This window comes from Hippoglossus stenolepis, chromosome 13 (assembly GCF_022539355.2).
Source record: "Hippoglossus stenolepis isolate QCI-W04-F060 chromosome 13, HSTE1.2, whole genome shotgun sequence".
Taxonomy (NCBI): Eukaryota; Metazoa; Chordata; class Actinopteri; order Pleuronectiformes; family Pleuronectidae; genus Hippoglossus; species Hippoglossus stenolepis.
In genome coordinates this window covers 15,809,232-15,833,900 of record NC_061495.1, presented here as the reverse complement: position 1 = coordinate 15,833,900, position 24,669 = coordinate 15,809,232, and the positions used below count along the sequence as shown (strand labels likewise).

Genomic DNA, 24,669 nt, shown 5'->3' with positions numbered 1-24,669 from the left:
TTTGGCTTATGAGGGGTTTATTGTTATCTAATTTCTTTACACCCTGTGGTCTTGGTTGGGAAAGCCTAATAAATTGAGTTGGAAAATAGTCTTTATTTTAGGGCTGTTAATACCCTGTTGTGTCCTGGATCCTGAACTGAACATTAGGATCATCTGACTTGAGTTATCCACCATTGGAACAAAGGTTAACAGATCCAATTCGGTCTGTGACCTAACAGAAAACATAAAAATACCCCGGACACCAGATAATAAATAACAAAAACATCACTACCACAACAATATGAATCAGACACCCCGGGCTACGGCTGTAATCTGTTTTGTCGTTGACTAATGAGATGAGACAGAGGCTGGGTGACGAGTACGTGTCATGTTTGGATGCCAACAATCCATGTTTGTGCTGTTCATTTGATGGCCTTATGAGGCAACGAGCGGGGTATGACTGGACCTAATCTTTACCCCCGCTCCGGCTCATCCTTAATCTTATCTCATCAGATTGGCTTTTCTAATCTGCTTTATGAAAGCTTATGAAACGAATCGTTGCGCACAGTGACAGTGCAGTGGGTGACTGTGAGACATTATGTGCTTGTGACTCAGCAAATGGGGCAACCGGGGGTGTTTATATTTGAAGGCCAGCCCGAACAGACTAAATGAGATTAAGTCCTCAACGCTACGGGCTTGTTGAGAGTTAAAGACAATCAAGTCGACTTTGTTTAAACCTGTTTGGTGGTTTTCTTGCACCGTGAGTGAAAAGGAAATCCAGAGATTGAGAAAAGGCCTATTTGTCTTGAGAGGATGCCCCCTTAAAGTCACAGCCCTCTCCATCTGGACATAAATAAACCTATAAAGACCTAATGGGTTTATACCAGGAGATGATGAGAGAGCCAATCTAAAGCCTTGTAAATCAGGTTCGGTTGGCCCTTTAATTAACTTGTAAATTAATGCACCATGCTGTGTAAATTGGAGGGTGATAAATATTCATGTTGTTACCTGAGAAAAGGGCAAGGACATATCACAGAGGTAACCAGATTGGGTTTGCAGGCAGCACACTTTAAGGGACAATCGCCCACCTTATTGGTATTTTATAGACAGCTGATTTGCATTTTTTATACTTCATGGGTTATGCAAAAAGAAAGCGTCACTCCCTCTGCCCTTGCTTTCCACTCCACACTACCCCCACTCAGTTTTCCGGTTATCTTGCCAGTGTCAGGTCATGGCATTGTAAAATGCGGCTTGTCATGGACTTGAAACATTTTCCGAAAGGGACAGTCTACTCATAGTTTATCAGACATTTGAGCAAAACTGTTGGCCAAGTGTTGGCGTACATATTTAAAGCAGTGCACTCACAATACAGCAAGTCTGCAGTGGCTGTTATATCAGATTATTAAAGGTCAGGTCTCAGCCTGCGTCCGTCATGTAGGAAACCTAATATAAACAGAGGGAACCCTTCCTAACCTACAGGGAGATATCTGAGCCAAGGGGCTTTAGGCAGCCAACTTTGCTACATCTATTTATACCAATATGCATCCATAGCACTTTAGGCATGGCAGAGGTAAACGGACGGCAGCTCAAATAATGAGAAAGGACACAGCACCAGACATGAAAATATGCATCCCTACACCCTTGGAGCAAATCGCTTCATTTAAATGTTGTTTGAGGTATGGATCGCAAAGGGGTTGCTGCTTGATTTCTTTTTCCAATGGCGGCAGTCATCAAATCACTGCTTCAGGTGGCATAATTGACCTGCACAGGGGCATGGTAATTGACCTTGCTGCCCGAGAGACAAGATGGTGTTGTGCTGAGCCAGCACTGTAGGATGTGAAAGGAAATGGGGATACAAGGAGGGGCTGTTGAAGGTGCATGTGTGTGTGTGTGTGGGGGTGGGGGTGGGGTTGTCTTCACCATCTTATCATCATGGGACATGTGACAATTAAAAAAGTGGCACTATAACAAGGAGCTGATTATTGACAGTTAATGTAGTATGAGTGGCAATGTAAATGTGATAAGTGTGATTTCACTGGAGTGCCCCACGTAGCCTGCATGGTCTCACCAGGCCGGTGCTAAGAGACACAACACATCTCCACACCCAGTTCCAGATGCTCACGCGGCGTCTTTCCTTCCCAAGGTGATCTACGCACCGGCACAGGGCATCATTATCCAATATCAGACACGAACTCCGGAGAATGTCCGCAGAATTTGGTCCAGACTTTCCCCGGAGGTTGCCTTTCACACATAGACAAATACTGTGAATTATTCTCTATATTAATCATACATTTTAATATATTAAAAGACATTATTGGTATTTTTTAAAGAAATGTTAGGCTCAACACAACTGAATGACTCTTTTGTGGTGTTTTATTGTGTTATTGTTTAGTGCACGTCTGTGTCTTGTTTTTTCTTTTAATTGCCCTGAACCAAATTGCCTTGTGGATAAACGAAGTTGTATTGTCTTTTAATATTTCTGTGGCTGTTTGTCTACATCTCTACTCTGCTCAGCCTGTGATCTCGTCAGTGAGGCAGCTCGGTGCCTCTGTTGGGCAGGATGAGGTGCACGGATCTCGTCCCCTCAGGTCACAGACACACTATTGGCTGTGCGCTCGCATCACCACCACCTCACCGCGGTACCCAGCTGGCTGCAGCATTTCATCATTACGCACATCGCCAGCATTGACGCATCAAGATCACGAGAATTTTTTTTGCGTCAGCAGGATCACTTATATTTATTTTTATAATATTACCATATATGGGTCACTCCTCTGTTTCCCCTCTCAGCAGGAGAGCTGTTTTTGGGGACGATTACGCCTTGACCTACTGTAACCTTAAACACTTTGGACACAGGCTTCGATATCATCCGTTTAAATCCGTCGCACGGCGCACACAGTATTTGTGAATGGAGGACAGATATGGAGACGTAGCGGCCAGAACCGGACTCCGCTCAGCTCCGGGCGAACATGAATAAAGCAGCAGCGCGTTATGCAATAATAAATCAGCCCGGTGTGCGAGTCTTTGTCTGCTTGTTTATCGCGAACACATTGGGGACATATGGAGGGAGAAGCACGGGCGAGAGAATCCCGTTGGTGAACGCGTACAACCGGTTGGGTGAATATTAGATTCCAGTGAAGCTGTGTGTACTGGTGCTTGTTTACCAGCTGGAGAGAGCGAGAGACCGGAATGACTCCCTCTACAGTCACGTTGAAATAACAGGGGACGGCGCAAAAACAACACTGAGAGATAAGGGCAGTGAGAATAGACACAATAATACAGAATAAGACGTACATTCACTTTTTTTTTTTTAAACAGTCAATATGTTTATACATTATGCTGCAGGTCACTGTGTGTTGTTTTAAGTCAGTTCAAGTTTTGTTTTTTATTATGTATGTTTCAACAGGGAAGATGAATTCAACTCAGCAAAAAGAGCAATGCCATACAAATAATGACAAATGACACAATTTAAAATAATAATAAATCAAAATTGTGAGAATTCAAAACTAAAACCAATGAGACAAGTGGAAATATAAGTTGTTGCATATTGCGTCTGAATGACACAGATATAGTCTTTATAGGTCAGGGAAGTTTTCTTTAGGCCCAAACAAATAAAAAACAAATAAATAGAGCCAACTTTTTTCGTTTTAATTTCTAGTACTTTTTCTATTAGGCACTGGTTCAGCATTTTACTCCATATACACCATATAGATGGATAGGTAGACGGATAGATAGATGATAGAAGGATAGATGGATAGAGGAATAGTCAGACAGGTGGATACTTTATTGATCCAGAGGGGAATTTAGGGCCTACACAAATAAATAAAATCCAATAGGGCTAAATTTTACAAATATGAAAAGCCAAAGTGATATAACCAAAGTAAACAGGTTATTACACATTGTCAGAGGTAATTGCACATGGGGTGGGACAATGACGCAGATTACGTCTTTATGGGTCAATAACATTTTTTTTTTCATACACAAATAGAAAAAATATCCTCACAAAAGCGAAGTAAGTGCTGGATCATTCACAGGAGCGGAGCTGCTATAAATAAAGCTTCAGTGCTGACTGGCTACGCGCAAAAGAGTCGGAAGAGGGCAGAGTGATAGTAGGAGGGCCCTCTCTCTCTCCCTCTCTCTCTCCCTCCCTCCCTCTCTCTCTCTCCTTTGAACCTGAGCCATCTCACTCCAGCATTCATGCCGTTTCCACCAATAGGCCCAATGAGCTGACTGCGCACCACCCACTATCTGTGTGTGTGTGTAGTTTTTTTCTTCTCCTCCGTTCCCCTTCTGTTTTTTCCGAGCAGAGCTGGATGTGTAGACCGTCACATGTTGTTCGCCCTCCTCCTCTTCCTCCTCCTCCTCCTCCTCAGTCCGGACACCGGGAGACATGTGTTATTTATCGCTCAGCTGTGCCACGGGACGAACGGACGCACGAGCGGCTCTGGAAACTCCGGAGGATTAAAAACAAAAACAACCAGCTCGAGCGTTTCTCCGGCTCCTCGAGGAACGAGCAGCGGCGGCTTTTGTGTCTGAGCGCCGAGGACCAGAGATGGCGAGTCCGCCTCACACCGGAGAGCAGCCGTCGGCGCCCGGCGGCGCGAGCAGCGACGTGAAGAAGAGCGGATACCTGAAGAAGCAGAAACACGGACACAAGCGCTTTTTCGTGCTGAAGGAGCCGAGCGACGGGTGCCCGGCGCGGCTGGAGTACTACGAGAGCGAGAAGAAATGGAGAAACAAATCGGCCGCGAAGAGAGTGATCCCCCTCGACGGCTGCCTCAACGTCAACAAGAGAGCCGACGCCAAGCACAAATTTCTCATCGCTCTTTACACCAAGGACGAGTATTTCGCGGTGGCGGCGGAGAACGAGCCGGAGCAGGAGAGCTGGTACCGGCTGCTCGCGGATTTAATGGCCGAGGGGAAAGTCAACGACGGCTCCACGTCCAACTCGGCGTCCTCGCTGGTTGGCTTCGACGAGGCGAGCTACGGTGTGATCACGCCGGTCGCCGCCGCCTACAAGGAGGTATGGCAAGTGAATCTGAAATCCAAGGGCCTGGGGCAGAGCAGGAATCTGACCGGGGTGTACAGGCTGTGTCTCTCCAGCCGGACTATCAGCTTCGTCAAGCTCAACTCGGAGGTCGCCTCCGTCGTCTTGCAGCTGATGAATATCCGGCGGTGCGGCCACTCCGACAGCTTCTTCTTCATCGAGGTGGGACGGTCCGCAGCCACGGGTCCCGGGGAGCTGTGGATGCAGGCGGACGACTCCGTGGTGGCGCAAAACATCCACGAAACCATCCTGGAGGCGATGAAAGCCATGAAGGAGCTGTCGGAATTCCGCCCGCGCAGCAAAAGCCAGTCGTCTGGTACGAACCCGATCTCTGTGCCCACAAGGAGGCACCTGAACAATCTCCCTCCCAGCCAGACCGGGCTTACCCGGCGTTCGCGCACAGACAGCATGGCCGCGACTTCTCCTGTTAGCAAGTTTTCCTCCTGTAGAATACGCACGGCCAGCGAGGGAGATGGCACCATGACACGCCCCATGTCAGTAACCGGGAGCCCGCTTAGCCCAGGGATCCACAGGACCCTCCTGAGCAGATCCCACACCATAACAACCCACCCGTGCAGGACATTTGAATCTTCTTCCCTCCAGCACAGTAAGTCCATGTCTATGCCCCTGTCCCATTCCCCACCTATGGGTGCCCCTAGCCTAGTGAGCCTGTCCTCCTGCCATGACACCAGTGCTCCTCGCCCCTCCAGTTGCAGTGCCTCCTTCTCAGGCTCACCCAGTGATGCTGGTTTCATATCATGTGAGGAGTATGGCTCTAGCCCTGCAGATGTACGGGACCTTAAGCTGTCGCTCACCCTTCGTAGCAACACTCCCGAGTCTCTCAGAGCAGACACTCCCCCCTCCCGGGATGGCAGTGAGCTTGGTGGCTACATGGTGATGGAGCGGCAAAGTCTGAATGGTTACCGTCGGTTACCAGAGCTGGACAAGGCTTATAGGAAGCGCACATACTCCCTCACCACCCCCCGCCGACAGAGGGCCCCTCCACAAGTATCTTCAGCCTCCCTGGATGAGTATACTCTCATGAGGGCCACATACACCAACGGTAACCAGTCTTCCCGCAGGTGTCACACTGCCTCCCCTAAAGGGTCCTTTCCCGAGGATTACAGGGATGTCCAGATCGGATCCAACGGTGTACAAGCTGACAGTGGTTATATGCCAATGATGCCAGGTGTGGCACCCCAGACACCGAGGTCCAAGGATGATCCCTACATGCCAATGAGCCCCATGTGTGTTTCTGCTCCAAAGCAGATCATCAACCCCCGTTCACACTCTTCTTCACCAGGGCTGGCCCCGCACACAGACTCCCCCGGGAGTGTTTCTCTGGAGGACAGTGGTTATATGCGCATGTGGTGCGGAACCAAGATGTCAATGGAGAGTTCTGACGGAAAGCTCACAAATGGAGAGTACTTGAATATGTCTCCTGTTGACTCTCTTGTGTCTTTTACACCCCCGGACTACATCCTTAGTCCCTCAGGAGGAGATCCCAACCCCCAACAACTTCACAGACAGCCTTATTTTTACAGCTCTCTACCACGCTCACTTAAAGGCCCCTTGCAGCGCAATGGGTCCACAGACACAGACCAGTATGTGGTGATGAGCTTACAGAGACAGCGGATAGAAGAGGAGTCCAACTATTGTCCTATCTCACCAGGAGACTGTGTGGCCAACAGCTGTCCAGGGACACCAGGCACAGTGTCCTCTGCTGTCTCGCCTCTCAGACTGGCTCGTGTAGATGGAGGCATGCAACACCGGAGTAGGGTGTGTCGACCTACCCGCCTGGCTCTGGAATCCCTCAGAACATTACCATGTATGAGTGAACACCCCCTTCCCTCAGAGCCTCGCAGCCCCGGAGAATACATCAACATAGACTTTAATAGTCCAACCCATAACCCTCAGGCATCCACTGTGTCAGAGAGCTCTGAGTCCTCAGTGAGTTTAATGTCAGGAAAGAGGGAATCCCTACCACTATCAGACTATACCAATGTTGAGGTCACTTCCCCAGGTCACCTTGGCTCACACAAAGCTACGGGTTCCCCCCCACCAGGGTGCCTAAACCACACGCCTGAAGCCTTGACTTGTCCTCTGGTGAACAAACAGCAGGGCATGCAGGGAGGTGAGGTGGAAGAAAAGGAAAAAGGCATAGGGGGACAGGCAGAGGAGAGGGGGATGGTAGAGGAATATCCTCTCCAACAGCAGGTGAGTCTGGTGTGTCAGCCTCTATCAGTCAAGGATGACTACACTGAGATGACGTTCAGTCCTCCTGCCCCTCTCCCTGCTCTTTGCAGCACTGATGCTGCTTCCCTCCCTACCAGCCCTACTTCCTGTGTCCAGAGACTTAACCTTGGGAGCAGCATTGTGGACGGGGTGCCCCATGTCCCAGAGGACTCATTTCTCATAGGAGGTCCTTCATTATCGGTCAATCTTGTGGATCCACACAGGGGGGCCAAAGTGATCAGGGCTGACCCTCAGGGTCGCCGGCGGCACAGTTCAGAGACCTTTTCCTCCACCACCACTGTCACACCTGTGTGCCCATCCTTTGCGCACGACACCAAACGTCACAGCTCTGCCTCTGTGGAGAATGTATCTCGGACTGTTCAAAGCTCTGAGGAACCTGATGAGGACTGTGGCAACAACAGCCCCATGTGCAGAGAGATGTCAGCTGGTTATCAAAATGGACTTAACTACATTGCCTTAAACTTGATGGAGGGAAACTTTGGAGGATGCAGGTTAGGGGGCTGTGATGGACTCCTGAGCTTCAAGACAGCCTGTGGCTGCAAGGGAGGCATGACCTGTTTCAACACCAGCCCCTACGCAAGCATGGGATTCAAGGAGACTGCTGCTGCTGTGAAAGGTGAGTGTTTTTCACACATGTCACACTCGCCCATTTACTCAGTGGATTTTCATTCATGAAGGGAGTGATGTCAGGGCTTGAGTACACAAGAGATACACCTCATGGGCACAGTTTACTCTTCAGTGACAGGCTATTAGAGCTTTTCATTCCAAAGTTAAGAGTATGTAATAGAAGCGAATATGCTAAAACAAAGGGCTTCAATTTTTGTGTCTGCATGTTTAAAACCGAGTGGATTTAATCCACTGACTGCTATCACACTGTTTCTTTTAGTTTATTGTCTCTGCTGTTAAACGTAGCAAAAACCCCCCTGACAAATGATAACCTAAAGTTTGATGTAATCGGTTGTTGTCCTTTTTATTTTCAGTAACAGTGATTACATACTGATAAATGTTGTGCGTTATGATAGCTGTTTTCAGCCTGTAAACACAGGCTACAGGAGCGTGGGGAGTGAAGTTGCTCTGCACACTGCTGTTGGGTGTAGGCTGTGATGTTTAGATAGCATTAGTCATTTACTCGTCACACCCATGACACATGGACAAATATTGAAGCTCTGCAATGCTGAGGACTTTTTGCCTGGTTCTTGATCTGTTTGGAACTGCGCAGAGATGTAAAGCAGGCAGCACCGGGAAATGATTATGGTTCCATTAAATATATAAGAGAATAGAATTAGAAAGTTTAATTGAATTGAAATAAATGTGCTCTTTCAATTCAGAATAGACAACAATAATTGGATGTCTTCCAACTAAAAATAATGAAATAAAAAACTTTGGCTATGACTTTTTGTCATATATTATTCCGTCTGGCTTGATGCTGCTGTTATCTCTGTGTGAATGGTCTGACTCCCTAGGCGAGGGCTTTCAAAAATGACACATCAATATTTCAAAAAACATCTAATCTGAGTGAGTCAGTGTTGTGGTTGTGTGGATAAGTTGTGAGCTCCTTATGACTAGCTGTCTTTGTGGGAAAGAACAGTTGCCTTCAAAATATTACATTTCACCTCATTTATTTTCTGTAGCATCAGTGGCTTTTCATGCCCCTCTAAGAGCTAGGGATTATTTACCAAGATAGATGACCTGACTGGGGCATGTCAGAAGTTGCTGTTGTTTGAAAAGAAAACACACTGTGTCAGGATAATCGTGAGTCAGGAGTCTGTGTTCCTGATGGTGAAATACAAGAGTTTAATTGCCGTTTGTGGTTTCACAACCAAGTTGTCTCGCTTTGTCTCTGTCTCTGTTGGCTCTCATGCTGTGAGCGCAGCCAGTGTGGGGCTTGGTGGAAGTCATCAGGTTCCCCAGAAAAACAAGTGAGTCAGTTGTTTGTCAGTTGTCAGGTACTGGGTTTCAGGACTGGAATGCGGGCAGTGTGCAAAGGTTGCTGGGAGAGGTGAATGCTCACTTGTTTTTCTAACCTGGTGGGATGGACTCAGAGGGGGGATGGGAGGATATTCTTTTTTTTCTCCACTATGAGCAACTTCATAAACATGCAAATGAAACAGTTTTACAGAGCAGCAGATTTGAATAATGGTAATATGTCACAATTCTTCTTTAAAATCTCTAAACACTACCAGACCTGTTTTTATATTTTGATTGACTTGTGTACTTACATTATACAAAATGTTTCCAACAATGTTCAAACCCAGAGAAATCCCCAATTTCATACAAGGTAATTGCATCATAGCCCCTTTACCCCTGGCTTTGCCCATCTCTGGTATAGCTTCCAGGACAAACGAGGTATGACGAAGAAAAAAACACAACTAGCTAGATAGACAGTCGGTTGTTTTTACATTCCACTGACGGTCTTGGTCACTCCTAATGCATCACAATTATTTATTGCCGTTTGCGGCGTAACTCATCCATGAACAATGATCCGGGCCTTAGTTGCGTCAGGTAGATTTTCATCAGCATCTCCCATAATCCCCCACTGCTTCATGACATCATCAAAATATGTCTTTTGTTATTGTCTTGATTGAGAGACCCCTAGGGACTGAAGTTACTTATTGCAGCCCCTAAACTAGCAGCACACACACACACATACTTGTGAACCCTCACATCTGCTTAGAGCCTCCCATTTATTGGGAAGTCATCAGTTTATTTCATCCTGGTCTCAGGACACCAGATATTTAATTTTGACCCTCGGTGGAGACATTGGTCCAAGGCTGTGAAAGTAGAGGAGGAGCAAAGAGGGATGTGAAAGAACAATGGTGATGGATGGAGGGGTGGAAAGACTTGTTTTGTTTTTCATGTCCAACAAAATAGACAATCGGGCTTTTGGCTGGAGGGAGGGAGGGAGGGAGAGAGGGACAGAGTGAGTGAGGGGGAGGAAAGAAGGAGTAAGAAAGAAAGACATAGAGATCAGTATTGTTCCAGTAAGTGTTGATCTTTGCTGCTGTACATTGGTTATGCAACCTCTTCCAAACAAATGTCTTTGTATATGTATATATATATATATATATATATATATATATATATATATATATATATATATATATATATTTATATATATATATTAATTATAGTGAACCACTCTACTCTGATTAGACGTGTCCAGGGCAGCAAGTCATTGATACTAACATCAAAATACAAAACACATGTGTTTCTTGGGAGTGAGAGAAAGAGAGGGCACACCCGTTTACTACAAGATGACAGGCTTTACCGCATTCTCTTGTTATCGCTGAGCGAGCCATAGTTCATATCCCCTGCACTATTTCATTCTGAAACAGGTAGATTAGGAAAACAAATCACTTGTCCTCATTTGGCCCTGCAGTGAGGGGGGGGGCTTCACAACTCGACAAACATGCAAATATGTAAGCAGGTCCTACCTGTCTGTTTACGGAGGTTTCTGTCACAGTGAGGAATGCTCCATACCGTTAGTTGGTAGGTCGCACTGCCGTTGTTGTTTGGGTTTTGGCCCTGACATTACGCGCAGGGGAGGCGGCAGGACCAGAGGAGTTGGGGGTTGTTTAGCTTTCAGTGCACGCTTTCTGGCCCTGCCGCCAATGTCAGTTTCTTGACCTTTGAACCCGCACTGTGTGTGTTTGAGAGGCTCGGAGAGAGAGAGACATTTCCAGAAATCCCCACACCCCGACTCCATTATGGTAAAGAGAAAGGGAGGCGTGTTAGTGTGTGTGCGCTATTTTTTACAACTTTGTACACGCTTGTGTTATAAGCTGTTCTAATCTTACCTCTCCTTTTAGAGTACATTTGTGTTGACGCTTCTTTTCCTCGTCTACAAAAGCTTCTTTATCATCCTCATTTCATCATCTTTTTCCACTTCTGTCCTCACTTATCTTATGTTTGGCTCTGGATGAAAATGATCCTGCACGGGTGGGGAAGGGGGCGAGTGAGGGAAAACTGACTCACACTCTCCATTTTTGGGCTCAGACCGCACCCCCCCCAAGCACCACTCAGACACTAACACACACACACACATTATTTCCATTTAGTCTGCGAGTCTTCGTCTCCTGTCTCGTCTTCTGCTGTGTGCGCACACAACCATCAGCAGATGGTGGAGGGGCAGTGGGGTCAGGGGTTTTGCACCTGCCCTGCCAAGCAGTGCTCACTGGCCCTACAGAGGAGAGTGACAATACGCTAATGACTGGCCACCATCTGCCACAACAACAACCAGGAGAAGGTGGGGGTGTGGCAAAGCAGTTTCAAGGAGCCTTGCACCAACCCCCCTAGTTTCTCCTCCTCCTCTCTCCAGGCATTGGTTTCTTTTTTTCAGAAATCATGTGATTCAGCCCCCACCTCCCAATACACACACACACCCCTCTACACACACAAACACACAGGCGCATTGGAGCTGTGTGTTTTTCCTGTTATTATCTGACCTCAGCAGACCGGTTCTGATTGGCTTTTCACACCAGAGGCCATAGAGGATTGTCTAACAGTGCATTAAACAATTAGCTAATCATATCTGATCAGAGCTACTAACAAGACTCACTCCTCTTGCTGCTTGGTTTATCTCACACTGCCAAGCAAGATAACAGCCAACTGGTGTGAACTATTGATATCGAGTCCTATTTGAAAAAAGCTTTCTGTCTGCAGTTTATATGCCATTTGTTGTTGTGTTTTTATAATTTAAAATTGAGCATCTTTGGGCTTTTAGTTCTTCTCTGGGAAATAACATTAAATAAAAGTAAATCACAGATAATAAACAATCGGCCGTGAATAATGATAATGAGTTGTTAACCTATAAATGTCCTGTTATGTTGAGTTCATGGGCTAGTGGGAAAGTCTGAAATTTGAATATCAATAGCCATCTGCATTGTTCTTCTACAGCACTGCTCATAGTGAGATTGTGCACTGTAGAAACTGCGTATTAATAGTTAATTACAATACTGAAAGAACCAGTTTCAGGAAGATTTAACTATAAACAATCGCACCACATGGCTATTTGAATATCGTACTGTGTAGGAACCTTTATTCTCTGTCCTAACCTGTCCCGTACACGCCTCCCCTGCAGACGTGCATACGCAGCACTCCTGGCCGCTTGATTCATAACTCTTTGAGCAAAGTAGGGCGGGATGTTCCAGCGCCACATAAAAACAAAGTTAATTTAGCGTATCCTCAATTTAGCTTGGAGGTAAGAAGGATTACATTCACTTCAGGATTAGACATTGTTGAGTAGCTTGTTTTTCCAGAGGTAGAGGAAGAGATAGAGCGTCTTTGTGTGTGACATGAGTGCGCATGTCATACAGTACTCACACACTTACACACACACACACACACACACTGAGTAAGTTCTGCCTAGTGTAGTGGTGACAGGTGGATTTATTCATAAATGGAGCAGCTCATCGTAAACTCTCCTGAAGTCTTTGCATGGGGCTTTATTATTGATTCTCCATAAAGGGTTCTTACATTTATGTAATTAAGTACAACATTATACAAAGAATGGAATGCTGTAATTTTTTATGCATGTATATATATATGTATGTATGTACTTTTAGAACCGTAATCAGGAGCTCCTTCGACAAGGAGGTAATTGTTAAAGTAATTTCTATCACAAAAAAACATCTATAGGTCCAGATTGTCAGCTATGAAAGTTGGCTCTTTTATCTCTCTTATATAACTGAATATATTTGCATATTGGATAGAATAAACAAGACATTTGAATATATCAACTTGGACTTTGGGAAACTTTGTTTTTGTCATTTTATCGACCAAATGATTCAACATGAAAATATTTGGAAGATTCATGAATAATGAAAATGACTGTTAGATGCCTCTTCAGTTTTTTATTTTGTGACTTGACTAGTGATTTTTGAAATAAGACTTGATTTAAAAACACAGAGATGTTTTGGAATATGTAACAATGAGTCAGCAGGAGAACAGGGTTACTGGTTGTTGTTGTTTTGTTGGCCAGACAGGGGTGTTGGAGGTCAGAGGTGAGGAGTCAGTCTGTTTGTTTGGTGGAGCGCTGCTGTAGATCAGGGAGGAGCCAGCAGGGCAGGAATGTAAACAGCATATTTGAGCCTGCTCATCTCTGCCTATCTGTCGTAGGAAAACCTGCTCTCAACATCAGCTTTGTTGTTTGCATGAAGCTCCATTTCCAGCGTCTGTATGATGAAAAAAATAAAAAAAATTGTGCTGATGCTGTATACAAATACAGTTGGACAAGTTCGCCTACAACCCATTAACTTAGCTCTGCCACAGCGTGAAACTACTCAAGCAGGCGATGCATCAACAGACACGGGCACTTGTTTACACTGACTACCAAAGCACTAGAGAGGAGGCTGCTAATGCATGTGTGTGGTGTGTCCTAGCCGTGAATGGAGCACGGCTAAATTTAGCCTTTGAGAACTAAATAAATAATGAACAGAGCCTGTGTGTGTGTGTGTGTGTGTGTGTGTGTGTGTGTGTGTGTGTGTGTGTGTGTGTGTGTGTGTGTGTGTGTGTGTGTGTGTGTGTGTGTGTGTGTGTGTGTGTGTGTGACAGGGGGGCACAGACATGGCTTGGGAGGGGTAGAGGGACATGCATATGTGCTCCAAAAAGAGGAGGGGCAGGAGCCATTGAGTTCATTCCCCCCAGCAGACCTCTGTCCCCCTGTCTCCCCTGCCCCCCAATCCCCCCGCCCGCCCACCCACACTTTTCTCCGATCAGCATGTGTTTCAGTAGCAGCGTGTGTGTGTGTGGCGAGTCCCTGCATGTCACATTGCCCATAGGCCGATCATAATGTTTCACAGTGTTAACTTTCGCGTCTCCACCTGGTTGCTAATCTGAGCTGTTCGTGATTCAGCGTTCCTTCCCGGTAGATCTCAGTCATTCCCACCCGAGTGTCGGCAGACTCACCCGGCCCCTCCAGGAAAAAAAAATAAAAATAACACACATGCACACACATTCAGATTGTTGCGGACCGCCGGTCCCATGACCTCACCGCATTCCCGTTCTTCTCTGTCAGGTTGATTCCGTTACTGTGGTTTTTCCAGCAATTCCCACAGCAGTGTTTCTATTTTTTTCTGTCGCTGACACCTATGGCTGTGCGGGGACAGAGCCCACCAACCCCCGGTGTCCTCAGGAGTGAAATCAATTATTACCTCTGCCAAGGAGTTTATGTTTTCACCCCCGTCTGTTTGTTTGTCAGTTTGAACATTTATGCGCTTGGTGGAAGGATGCACATGTGAAATTTAGTGAAGCTTCATTGGCTTTAAGGGGACTGTTGGGCCTTGGCAGAGGTTTGCACTCTGACTGCTGTTCAAGTTTTAGTTTTTAAATGAACTCTCTTTACGTCACTAGGTTTGTATTTTTGCATTCCTGAGCATCTGTAGCTCTCCAACGTTTCGGTCATCGATAAAGCCTGCGTCGATAAAGCGTAGAGATTTGACTTCAACATCTGATTTTCATTTACAGCGAGAATGTATAGGGCAGAGAGAGAGAGAACAGACGTGCGTGTGTGTTTACGGTGGGAGTAGCTGAGGAGGAGGGGGGAACACTGAGGACTGTGAAAGAAAGGTTTGTTTTAGAGAATAACGATCACATCCAGCTTTGTGAAAACAGCTCTTGTTCACGGCTGGGGAAGAGGGAGAGGAGACGGCGAACGAGGGAAGAAATGCAGCCGTGGAGAAGGGCTCTGTGTGTGAGAGTGTGTGTGTGTGTCGGCCAAGACTTCCGCTCCCATTCGATAGCTCTGCATGCAGATGAAACCTCACAAAAAAGTACACAGGGGAAAGGGTCAGGGCAGTTTTCCGCTATAGGAGAAAAGCTCTTGAGTTTATAGTAGGTGAAAATACACAGCTTTGGTGTGTGGGAGTAAATCTTTGTTTATTTGCTCCAGTGGATATGCAATCAGGTATACTAGTGTGTATGTGTGTTGGTGTGTGGGAGTGTTGTTACTGTCTCTTCTGCTGTACTTTGTGGCTGCCCTGTGTCAGCTGCACAGTGCTAAATGCCACTCGGTTTTTCCGCTATCGTGAAAGCACCTGCCACTTCAGTGTCTACCAGCTGAGGAACACACATATACACACACGTAGACACACATCTAACACACACACACATACCGGCAGGCCCCTAGAGCACTGCTTCCTTACTTGGTAACAGAGTGGGGGTATCCGTTTGACCTCTTCCTTCATTCTAATGCTTTGTCCTATGTAATGAATCACATATATACTATATATACTATCCTATATACACACTTAAATTCAGTTTCTGACTAGTATCGATTGGGGAAATTCCGTTACATGCAGGTTTGTGTCTGTAATTGCATGACAAGAAACTCACTCGTGTTTTTTTCCTTCTTCTTTCAGAATGAAGGTTGATGGATCCCCCTCCCCCGTCTCCCTCCCTGTCCTGTGAATGTCGGATTTGGCTGCAGCCGAGTGACGAGGTCACCACAACGACAGTTGGACCATGCGCTGCAGCTGATGTCCTTTGACCTATTCGCTGCCTTCAAGGTTCACAGGGACTGCCATCACCATGGAAACATGGACACTTGACCCTTGCCCCAAATCTTCCCTCCGCTTCTCTTGGCACCAAAACATTCAGGCGCCATTGCTGCTGTAGTACTAGATTACTTTTAAAGAGAAAATGACAAGAACTTAAATGGACTACTAACTCTAACCATAGATAGGTAACTATTTATCTATTTATCTCTGTACGTAGGCCTGCAAAATGATTCTGCAGTCAAATGTTTATGTTAATTGTTATTACCATTCTCACACTTTCAACTGGCTTCCTTTTGGCTTCAGCCAATCGTCGCCAGAAAATCTCACCTGAAAACCTGTGAACCAAACCTGGAGAGCACGTGCGCACACAAAGAACCTTACATGCATACAGAGCACATGTATTTATCTATTTATCTATCATGTCTGTATGCTGTAAATGAAATGTGTGGGTCAATTTTTATACAGATTGTACTGCAAAAGAGGTGGCATTTATGAACATATTTAAAATCAGAGTTAACATTTGCTTAAAAAAACTAAAAAACCCTACCTCAGCAAAAACCAGGTTGGTACCAATTCACACAGTAGAAATATATATAAAATATTTATTTTCGGAGGTGAATGTTTTTTAGAAATCACCAATCCAAAGCCTTACTCTAACCATCAGCCCTCGTATGATGGACCTTTTTTTTAGTTTGGACCTATAAAACACGCAGTATATCAAAGATTTACTTCTTAGAGACTGAATGTGCATCAGAGCAGAGTGAGAGAGAGATGGCCTCTCCAAGATTAAGCTCCTTCTCTCCCCACACACATCTATGACAATATAATGTATAAAAAAATCCATAGTAATATATTTATCAATATGCCTGAGATGGAGGATTTATACACACTAAAAGAATACTTACAGTGGAACTCTTGACACTGCATTGCATCACATGTGTATGCAAGTGTCCGAACAATGCAGCACCAACCAGGTCCGCCTGGTCCTGAGCACCGGATCCGTGGCCTGTCTGAGCCCGATGCCCTGTCCACACTAATACGGATATTTTGCAAAACAAACTTTTCCCTCTACGTTTGGGCAACTCGTCCACACGCAAATGACGTTTCAAGTCAATAAAACAAAATTTTTTACAAACGTCTTCCAAAGTGCATGTTTATGTGTATTGGTGTGTGCATGTTAAGCGTTTGATGACATCACAGCTTACCTGGCACACACCCATTTTGTTTTGTTTAATGAGCATGCACCAGAAACAGCAACATCAATGGCAGCTATATAACAGTTTTGCCTACCATTGGTTAGTACTGCCGGATGTAATTAAAAGTTTGCAGCTAAATTTAGCATCACTGCACCGGCATTCACAGGGTTTTCTCTTACGAGACGGATCGTGAATGTAGACTTTATCGCCACCTACCGGCCCGGCATGCTTATTTGAGCATTTTGCGTTCAAGTCTGGGCGGTCGTTTGGAGATTTTTTTTTCTTTTCTTTAAATGGAGGGAAAAATATCTGTTAAAAGAAATATCTGCAGTCGTGTAGACGAGGGCCAAGTCTCAGCATCTTTATAGACTTTACCAACTCACTGTTCACTTGTGATATCCTGCACAGCCTGCAGGAAGTATATGACCTGTCAAGACAAGGGATGGGCACATGAATGTTTGAAGTTATTTGTACGGAGTAACTGGACAGCCCAGTATTGTACATTTTCTCACCTGATGCCTCGCTGTGGGCGTCTTGTCACACCACACCAGACAACACTGAGCAATGTGGCGGACGCCGGACGCAGTCGGTCCAACGAGCAGCTCCATAGCCTGAATTCACGGCCTCCACTGCATGGTCTTGCACTTACAAACTTTCAAGATTGTAACACAAGACACGTTGAATGTAGTACACGCTGTGTTCCGAGCTCGGGAACACACGACCCAAACAAAACACCACAGCATCCGCGACAACAGTAGTGAAACATGCAGAGGTAGAGAATGGAGACTATACCACAGACACAAGCCGAATGAAAAGAGACAAACCAGGGGAAGTATCTTATTATTTATCTGAATTCACTGGTACCTAACCTTTGCTTCTATACTGTAAATAACGCAATGTTACAGAGAATTACATCCAAGCAAACTCTGCAAGACTTTGAGAGATGTTAAGTTAAATAACTTATGTTGTTTGTACTGTACATAGTATGTGTTTGAGTGAAATTTCTGATACAACAAAAGCACTAATTAAGTTATATGCTAAATAGTATGGTTTGGCTTTGATTTTCTCTTTTTTTTTTTTAAACTATCATGGGATAATCTTGTGAAATGGATGCCACTATGAGGACATTTTCTAATGCTGTAATTCTGAAAAAAAATAAGATTTTAAGAGAAATCATTAATACTTGACATAGTTAATTCTTGCTACTACGGTACAACACAAATGGCATATATGCAATATTTACACTTTTAAAAATTAGTTTACAAAGATGTACCAAATGTATAAATACTGTTAATAATGTTTGTTAAAACCTTAAATCAGACTTTTGCTGTTTGTACATATTTTTTTCTTCAAATTTGAAATGGAAACTTTGTTTGTTTTTTGAGCAGTGTTTTTTGCATTTGGATAATGTTTCAAGTTTTTATTCAGCATCTAAAGGTTACAATATGGGCCCCGGCTTATCTTGCTGTGTCTTTCATTGTAAATATTTCATATCTTGCATATTGTGACGCTACTAAGAGATGATAATTTAAACATAGTTCATTGCTTTAGATTGTATTGATTCTTTATAGACACATGCAATAAATAATGCTGTTATTTAAGAGAGCCATTCGCCTCTGTTTTTTATTCTCCTCCTCGCAGTCACATCCCAAACAAGCAGGAGCTTCTCATCTCTCATTTGAATGGATGCTCACTGGAGCAGCTGCTCTGGTTCAGATTCCTCCCTTTCATTAAGTATACTCCAATTAGGAATGAAAGAAGGAAGGAGAGGACATATCTTGATTCTTCCATGTCTTTTATTGTTTGTTAAACCTTCTCCCCATTGAGAAGGCATGCATCAGGAATTGGGTGTAGGCCTAAACTAGCGTTGCCTCCAGCATTCACATTGTTATTGTTTTTCTCCGCCTGCCTCCCAGTCCCCACCCCCAGCCAATAGTAATTAGACCGGCGTGTTGAAACAGCCCGTCGAACTGGGAGGGAATAAATAACACTGTGATAGGATTATGATTTTGCACCCTTAGCCATATGCTGTCAGATTATTCGTTCTCACAGCCCTGCTAATTAAAATGGTAATTAATGCTGAGAGATAGGTCTAATTGTCCTGCTATGGGTGGTGGTGTGTGTTTGGGATGGGAGGAGGGTGTGGGTGTGTGGTGTGGGTGTGTGTGTGTGTGTGTGTGTGTGTGTGTGTGTGTGTTGGATGAGGGACATGACATGCTTGTACTTAAACCTTAGGTGCGGCATGTGAGTGGTAAAGCGGTGGAGAACAGCTGGAAAGAAGAAGGGGTGGGCTGCAGAGAAATGTGCAGGTTAGACTGATGGAGGAAGGGCAGGGGGGGGTAGCCTGGAGGCAGAGCTCTTCCATTAGGCACATTTGTCCCTGCAGCATATGTAGGAGCTAGGAGGCTAATGAGAGAGCAAAGTGTGACAGTGTCTGCAAACCAAATCTCATCCATCACCGATCCGCTCATCGCTCCTGTTCCGCCTCTGACACGTCTCGCTCCTAAAGTTTAATTAAAGACGAGACTCAGAGAGGGGACAGAGTGTCAGCTGCAGAACACCGAGTCCTTATTTGTCTGATATTATATATTATGTAATGCTCTTCGTAGTGAGGAGGAAAACTGAGACACAAAACTGTCAAAACAAAGAAACCTGAGCACACAACCGCACAAAGACCCCGTTCAGACCTGGAATCAACATCCGTCCTGAGTGGTCAGCACATGTCTGAACGAACCACGAGTGGTCAGACCTTAGGACGCAGCGTGGACAGATGTGGTGCGTTCAGACTCTTGTGACAATGAACCACTCAAGACAAACCCATGCAAATCACTCTTACTGTAATCTAATGGAAAACCAGTGAATGAGTTTTTTGGGGTTTCAGGGGTTTGTTGTGCAACAGTGGATACGACCATATGAGCAACGTAAAATAACCAATTGCCCCGAGGAGTCATCGGCCTTATGGACAGAGACCTGCACGAGCTCTGCAGGAAATTCCAGAAAAGCTGTCCTCTGTGTGTGTGTGTGTGTGTGTGTGTGTGTGTGTGTGTGTGTGTGTGTGTGTGTGTGTGCGTGTGTGTGTGCGCACTTTAAAAAGCAAGCATGCTCTCTGGCCATTTGTTGGTGTCTCCCACAACAACCCGTTTTAACGCATTTTCTGCATTACAGTGCACGTGTCCATTACAGAGAGAGGTTTATACGGCAGTAGCCCCTGAGGACAGAACACACACAAAACAGGAAGCACAAGGACAACACACCCAAAAATCCAGACATGCAACCAATGTGAAAACACATACAAAAACAAGTGCTCCACCAGAAGTGGTCCAGGACACTGAGGGAGGGATGGATAAACTGCTACTGACTATCTCAGGTTCAAAAAACATTTCATTCATGGAGTTTAGTAAAAGATGTGTGTCTTATCCGATCTGATATATATATTTAAAATATAGGGAAATCATTGGTCGACCCTGTGTGGGGGACCAGTCTAGAGATTTCACCACATTTATCCTGCATCTGTCAACATGTATGGGACAGCCCAACTATTTGCTAATGTGCAGAATGAAACACGTTCATCCCCCTGTGATCAGAGGCCAACTGTTCCACTGAGGTCTGTCTGCAGAGTTAGTTCTGCTGCATCTATATTGAGCTTCCCAGATATTTCCCACAGATCCAACGAGCAGGAATGCAAACACATCGGCACGCAGGCATGTTTTCACCATATGTGTAGATACTGTGTACTGCAAGGGAGGGAACATGTTTGTGTGTGTGTGTGTGTGTAACTGAGCAGGGGTCACCTATTGAATTAGCACTTCCTATTCGTATATGTTTCCACCATGAACAGTGACTATCAACACCTTATCTCTCTCCCTCTCTCTCTCTCCATCACACACATACAGGACACTTTGAGCGCCGTGAGGTAATACACTCTCGTCAGTGTTGCATAATGTGCCTGCAGAACTGCAGTAAACAAGGGTTAACTTCCTCTTTCCAGTGAAACGTGAGAAGGCAGAAACTGTCTCTTCCCATCCACTTTTACACACAAACACACACATGCACGCATAATCACACAAACAAAAACACCGTGTGAACCTCTGTCAGGGCTGTGCTCAAACAAACTAACCACACGAGAGTGTGCATTTAAAGAAGGAATATATATCTCTATATATAGAGAAAGAAAGTAGAAGGATGGAGAAATGCTGGGAGGAATCAGGAATATAGAGTTTGAAGTTAAAAGTGGAGGTTTTCCAGGCTGTTAGGAAAACTCTTTCCTCTGTAACCACTGAAAGTAGGATTCTTCAAAAATGAGTCAGTATGGTCGCCCCAGTTGGGTCTGACCCAACATGTATTTTACAGGAATGTGTGTGTGGTCCAGGTATTACTCATGTTGTGGGGACCCACAACTATTAACACACGTGTATCATGAGGACTTTTCTTCCTTGCATGCATGAGTGTGTATGTATCAGTAGTGTATATGCATGTGTGTTCAGCCTATTAAACCAACATTCCAGGTAGTGTTCTCACGCTTCTTGTGCATCTCCTGTTTCTCACACTTGTTGGCTGCAATCCCACCCACCCACACCCACACACAGTACTCCGCCTCTTTACTTGGCCACCAGGTGAACAAAAACCCACCTCACACACACACACACCCCTTCCCGTCTCTGATGACAGAGAAGCTACCAAAACAAAGGCAGCAAGGGGGACGGACACACACACACACACACACACACACACACACACACACACACACACACACACACACACACACACACACACACACACACACACACACACACACACACACACACACACACACACACACACACACACACACACACACACACACACACACAGACACAGAGAGAGAGACGGAATTGGACAAATCAGATGTGAGGAGGGGAAAAAACAGGAAGTGCTACATAAGAGGGGTGGGAAGACAAAGACCGCACGGAGAGGAGGTGAGATGTGGGAATGTGCAGGAACCAACGGGATGAGCTCATTCTCTCTCACGGCCCTGCCCCTGCCCACCTTGCGTGACTCACACTTGGCAGGTGTGTTTGCAGCTGCAGGTCAGCGCAGGGTGTGTCCTCGTTACACTACTGTGGAACATGTTTCCTCAAGCACAAGTGGAGCCATTCATCACACCAGCGTTTTTCAACGGCTTCCCTTCGGTGTTACCACACTCACCAGCGAGTCTAACCTATAGCTGCTGTCTGGACATACTCTTGAAATTATCCCTTGGTATATACACTCATGTCAGAGAGAGGTCATGTGAGAATACAGCAGGAAAAGGTCAGGAGAAATTATCCAGAGTGAGTTTCTAACACATGACAGATGCAAAACTCAACAAAACCAAAAGAATACAAATATCTCAGGATTTAAAAAGAGGAGAAACACACGTAGAGGATGCTGACAAAGATGTCAACTTGGAAAGATGAGATTCAAGAACCTTTGGTGATGATAACCAACACCGGTGTCGATGTGCTGTAAACAAAAACATGTGATTTCCGCGGCAGAATTTATAAGTCATGTCCTACCTCATGCTCCATCACAGACACCACCCCCCTTACACACACGTTCCTGTTGTTGTTAACGCGTCTTTAGCACAATCTCCTGCTGCCTTCTTCATATGTGAAAAGCAAACTCCGGGAAATACCCGCTCTCAATTTTCCCGTCATTTTCCGCAGTTCATGTCTGAAAAAGGGCGTACGTGAGGATTTGCCACAGAAAAATGGCAGTTTCTGTAAGATGATTCCAAAAACAGTAGCCCTGAAGAGTGTGTGATGTAAGGATGGCAATTTTGGAAACCCTTAAGTATGCAGCGCTTTGAAAGTAACCACATCCTCCTGGAGAGAGCAGTGTGAGGGTTTGTCTTTTGGAGCGGGCCCCTACCACAAGTCCTCTGTTCCCATCCCTGCCTTTGCCTCAAAGTGATGGATGTGGCTGGTGGAGACGGCACACGACCTGCAGTCAGCACACGGCCAAAAGCTCCTTAGAAGGAAACGCCATCTGCTTCTTCAGCTGCTGAGGGACAATGACGCACGGGTGTGTGTTTCATTTTCAACGGGTTTGAATGTTGAATTCATGATGATGACACGTGACCACAGAGGTTTGGATTAGGTGAAATTAATTGTCACTCTATCACCTGAGGCAAATATGAATGCATTGCTCTCATTGGGTCAGATGTTTCTTTTTGAAGAAGAAATCCTGATGTGTTGGAGCATTCACGTTACACAAAAGAAATACATTTAGTCATCTGCCAACAATTTACTCTCGGCACAAGGTCGACATTGATGAAATTCCTCTTGTATGATATTGTGGTTATTCCAACAATTCCAACACATTTTTTCATTGGAGTGGTGGAGGATTCAGATCTGGAGCATGGCAAGGACATCACAAATTACACAAATGCTTGTGGTACACATATCCGAGACTTCAGGGAACAAAACAATTCTTTTGTCTTTGGTAACATGTAAGTTGACCAAACAATAAACATACTGCCTGTTTATAGTCAATGACAGGATGTGGAGAAATTGAACTTGTTCGTGCATTTACTTGTCAGATTCCTTTTGAAATATACATTTTTAGTTAGCAAGTTAGCAATGATGCATTAGCCTCATATAGCCACTTTACAGTGATAAAAGATTAAAAAAAGATTTATTTATTTTCAATTTCAAAAATGCATGTGTCTTTAATCTTATTGGCTGCAAAAGTCAATGCACTGCTGGACTATATGACATCAGATACTGACTTCATCATGGCACCATGACGACATGATTCCTGCTTTATGATGATAAATTATTTTTCATCTACTGTATGTAAGCTTCAGATCATGTCTATATAGTGTCTGTATTTTCAAATGCATCGTGTCATTTCTTTGAAACGCGTGATATCAAAATATGGGAAATAATTTTCTGATCAATTTAAGCTTCCCTCTATTATTTGCCGAGACATTTAGAAAAACAACAGATTTTCTGACCATATTTCTGCTGATCTTGACCTTGATCTTTGACCATTCTGCTCCAAAAGTTAATAATCTTGAGATATCCTCCCATGTGATATTCACAACATGTTTGGTGAAAATCCATCCAAGTGTTGTTGAATTATTTTGTACACAAACACACACACACATACACAAACAAAACAATACCTTGATTCTGCCTAAGCTGGCGTACAGGGTAAGTGAGGTTGCACTGAAAAAGAAAGTGTGAAGACAAACAAAAGGAGGTCCTCAGTTAAAAGCGTTGAAACCTTTTGAGAAGCACAAACTGATGCAGCTCATGTTATGTTGAATGAAGACGTGTGCATCTGCGGCAGAAAGGTTTTGCTGCTTATCTGCGTAAATGTCAGAATAATAAATTTATTCATACAGAAAATGAGCCAATACATCTTTAGACATGAATTTTTAATATATAACACAAGCGTCTCTTAGTTCCTCTATATCCCTCCCCTCTCTTTAAATATATGTATATTTATTACTTTCTCTCCGTAAACCTGCTCTTAATATTCATCTGTCATCTTTAGTGATGACCACACATGTTTCACTTCCTCTAATCTCTGTGTCACCTTCATCTACATTCACCTTTATCTCTGATAATGTTCTGAATTCTCATGGCTCACGTCTTATCTTGGGCCGCTCTCTGTGACGCACAGAGCCCAGCAAGGACGCACGCTTTCTATTCAATTTCCCTCTTACCGT

At 44.8% G+C, this 24,669-nt stretch overlaps 1 protein-coding gene across 1 annotated transcript; it reads left to right on the top strand.

Annotated features, from left to right (window-relative positions):
* The first annotated feature begins 4,116 nt into the window (after positions 1-4,116).
* Positions 4,117-18,578, top strand: irs2b (insulin receptor substrate 2b). Its single transcript, XM_035174291.2, has 2 exons — positions 4,117-7,898; positions 15,640-18,578. Exons 1-2 carry the CDS (start codon positions 4,532-4,534, stop codon positions 15,642-15,644), a joined length of 3,372 nt encoding a protein of 1,123 aa, XP_035030182.1. The 5' UTR covers positions 4,117-4,531; the 3' UTR covers positions 15,645-18,578.
* Positions 18,579-24,669: the final 6,091 nt, after the last annotated feature.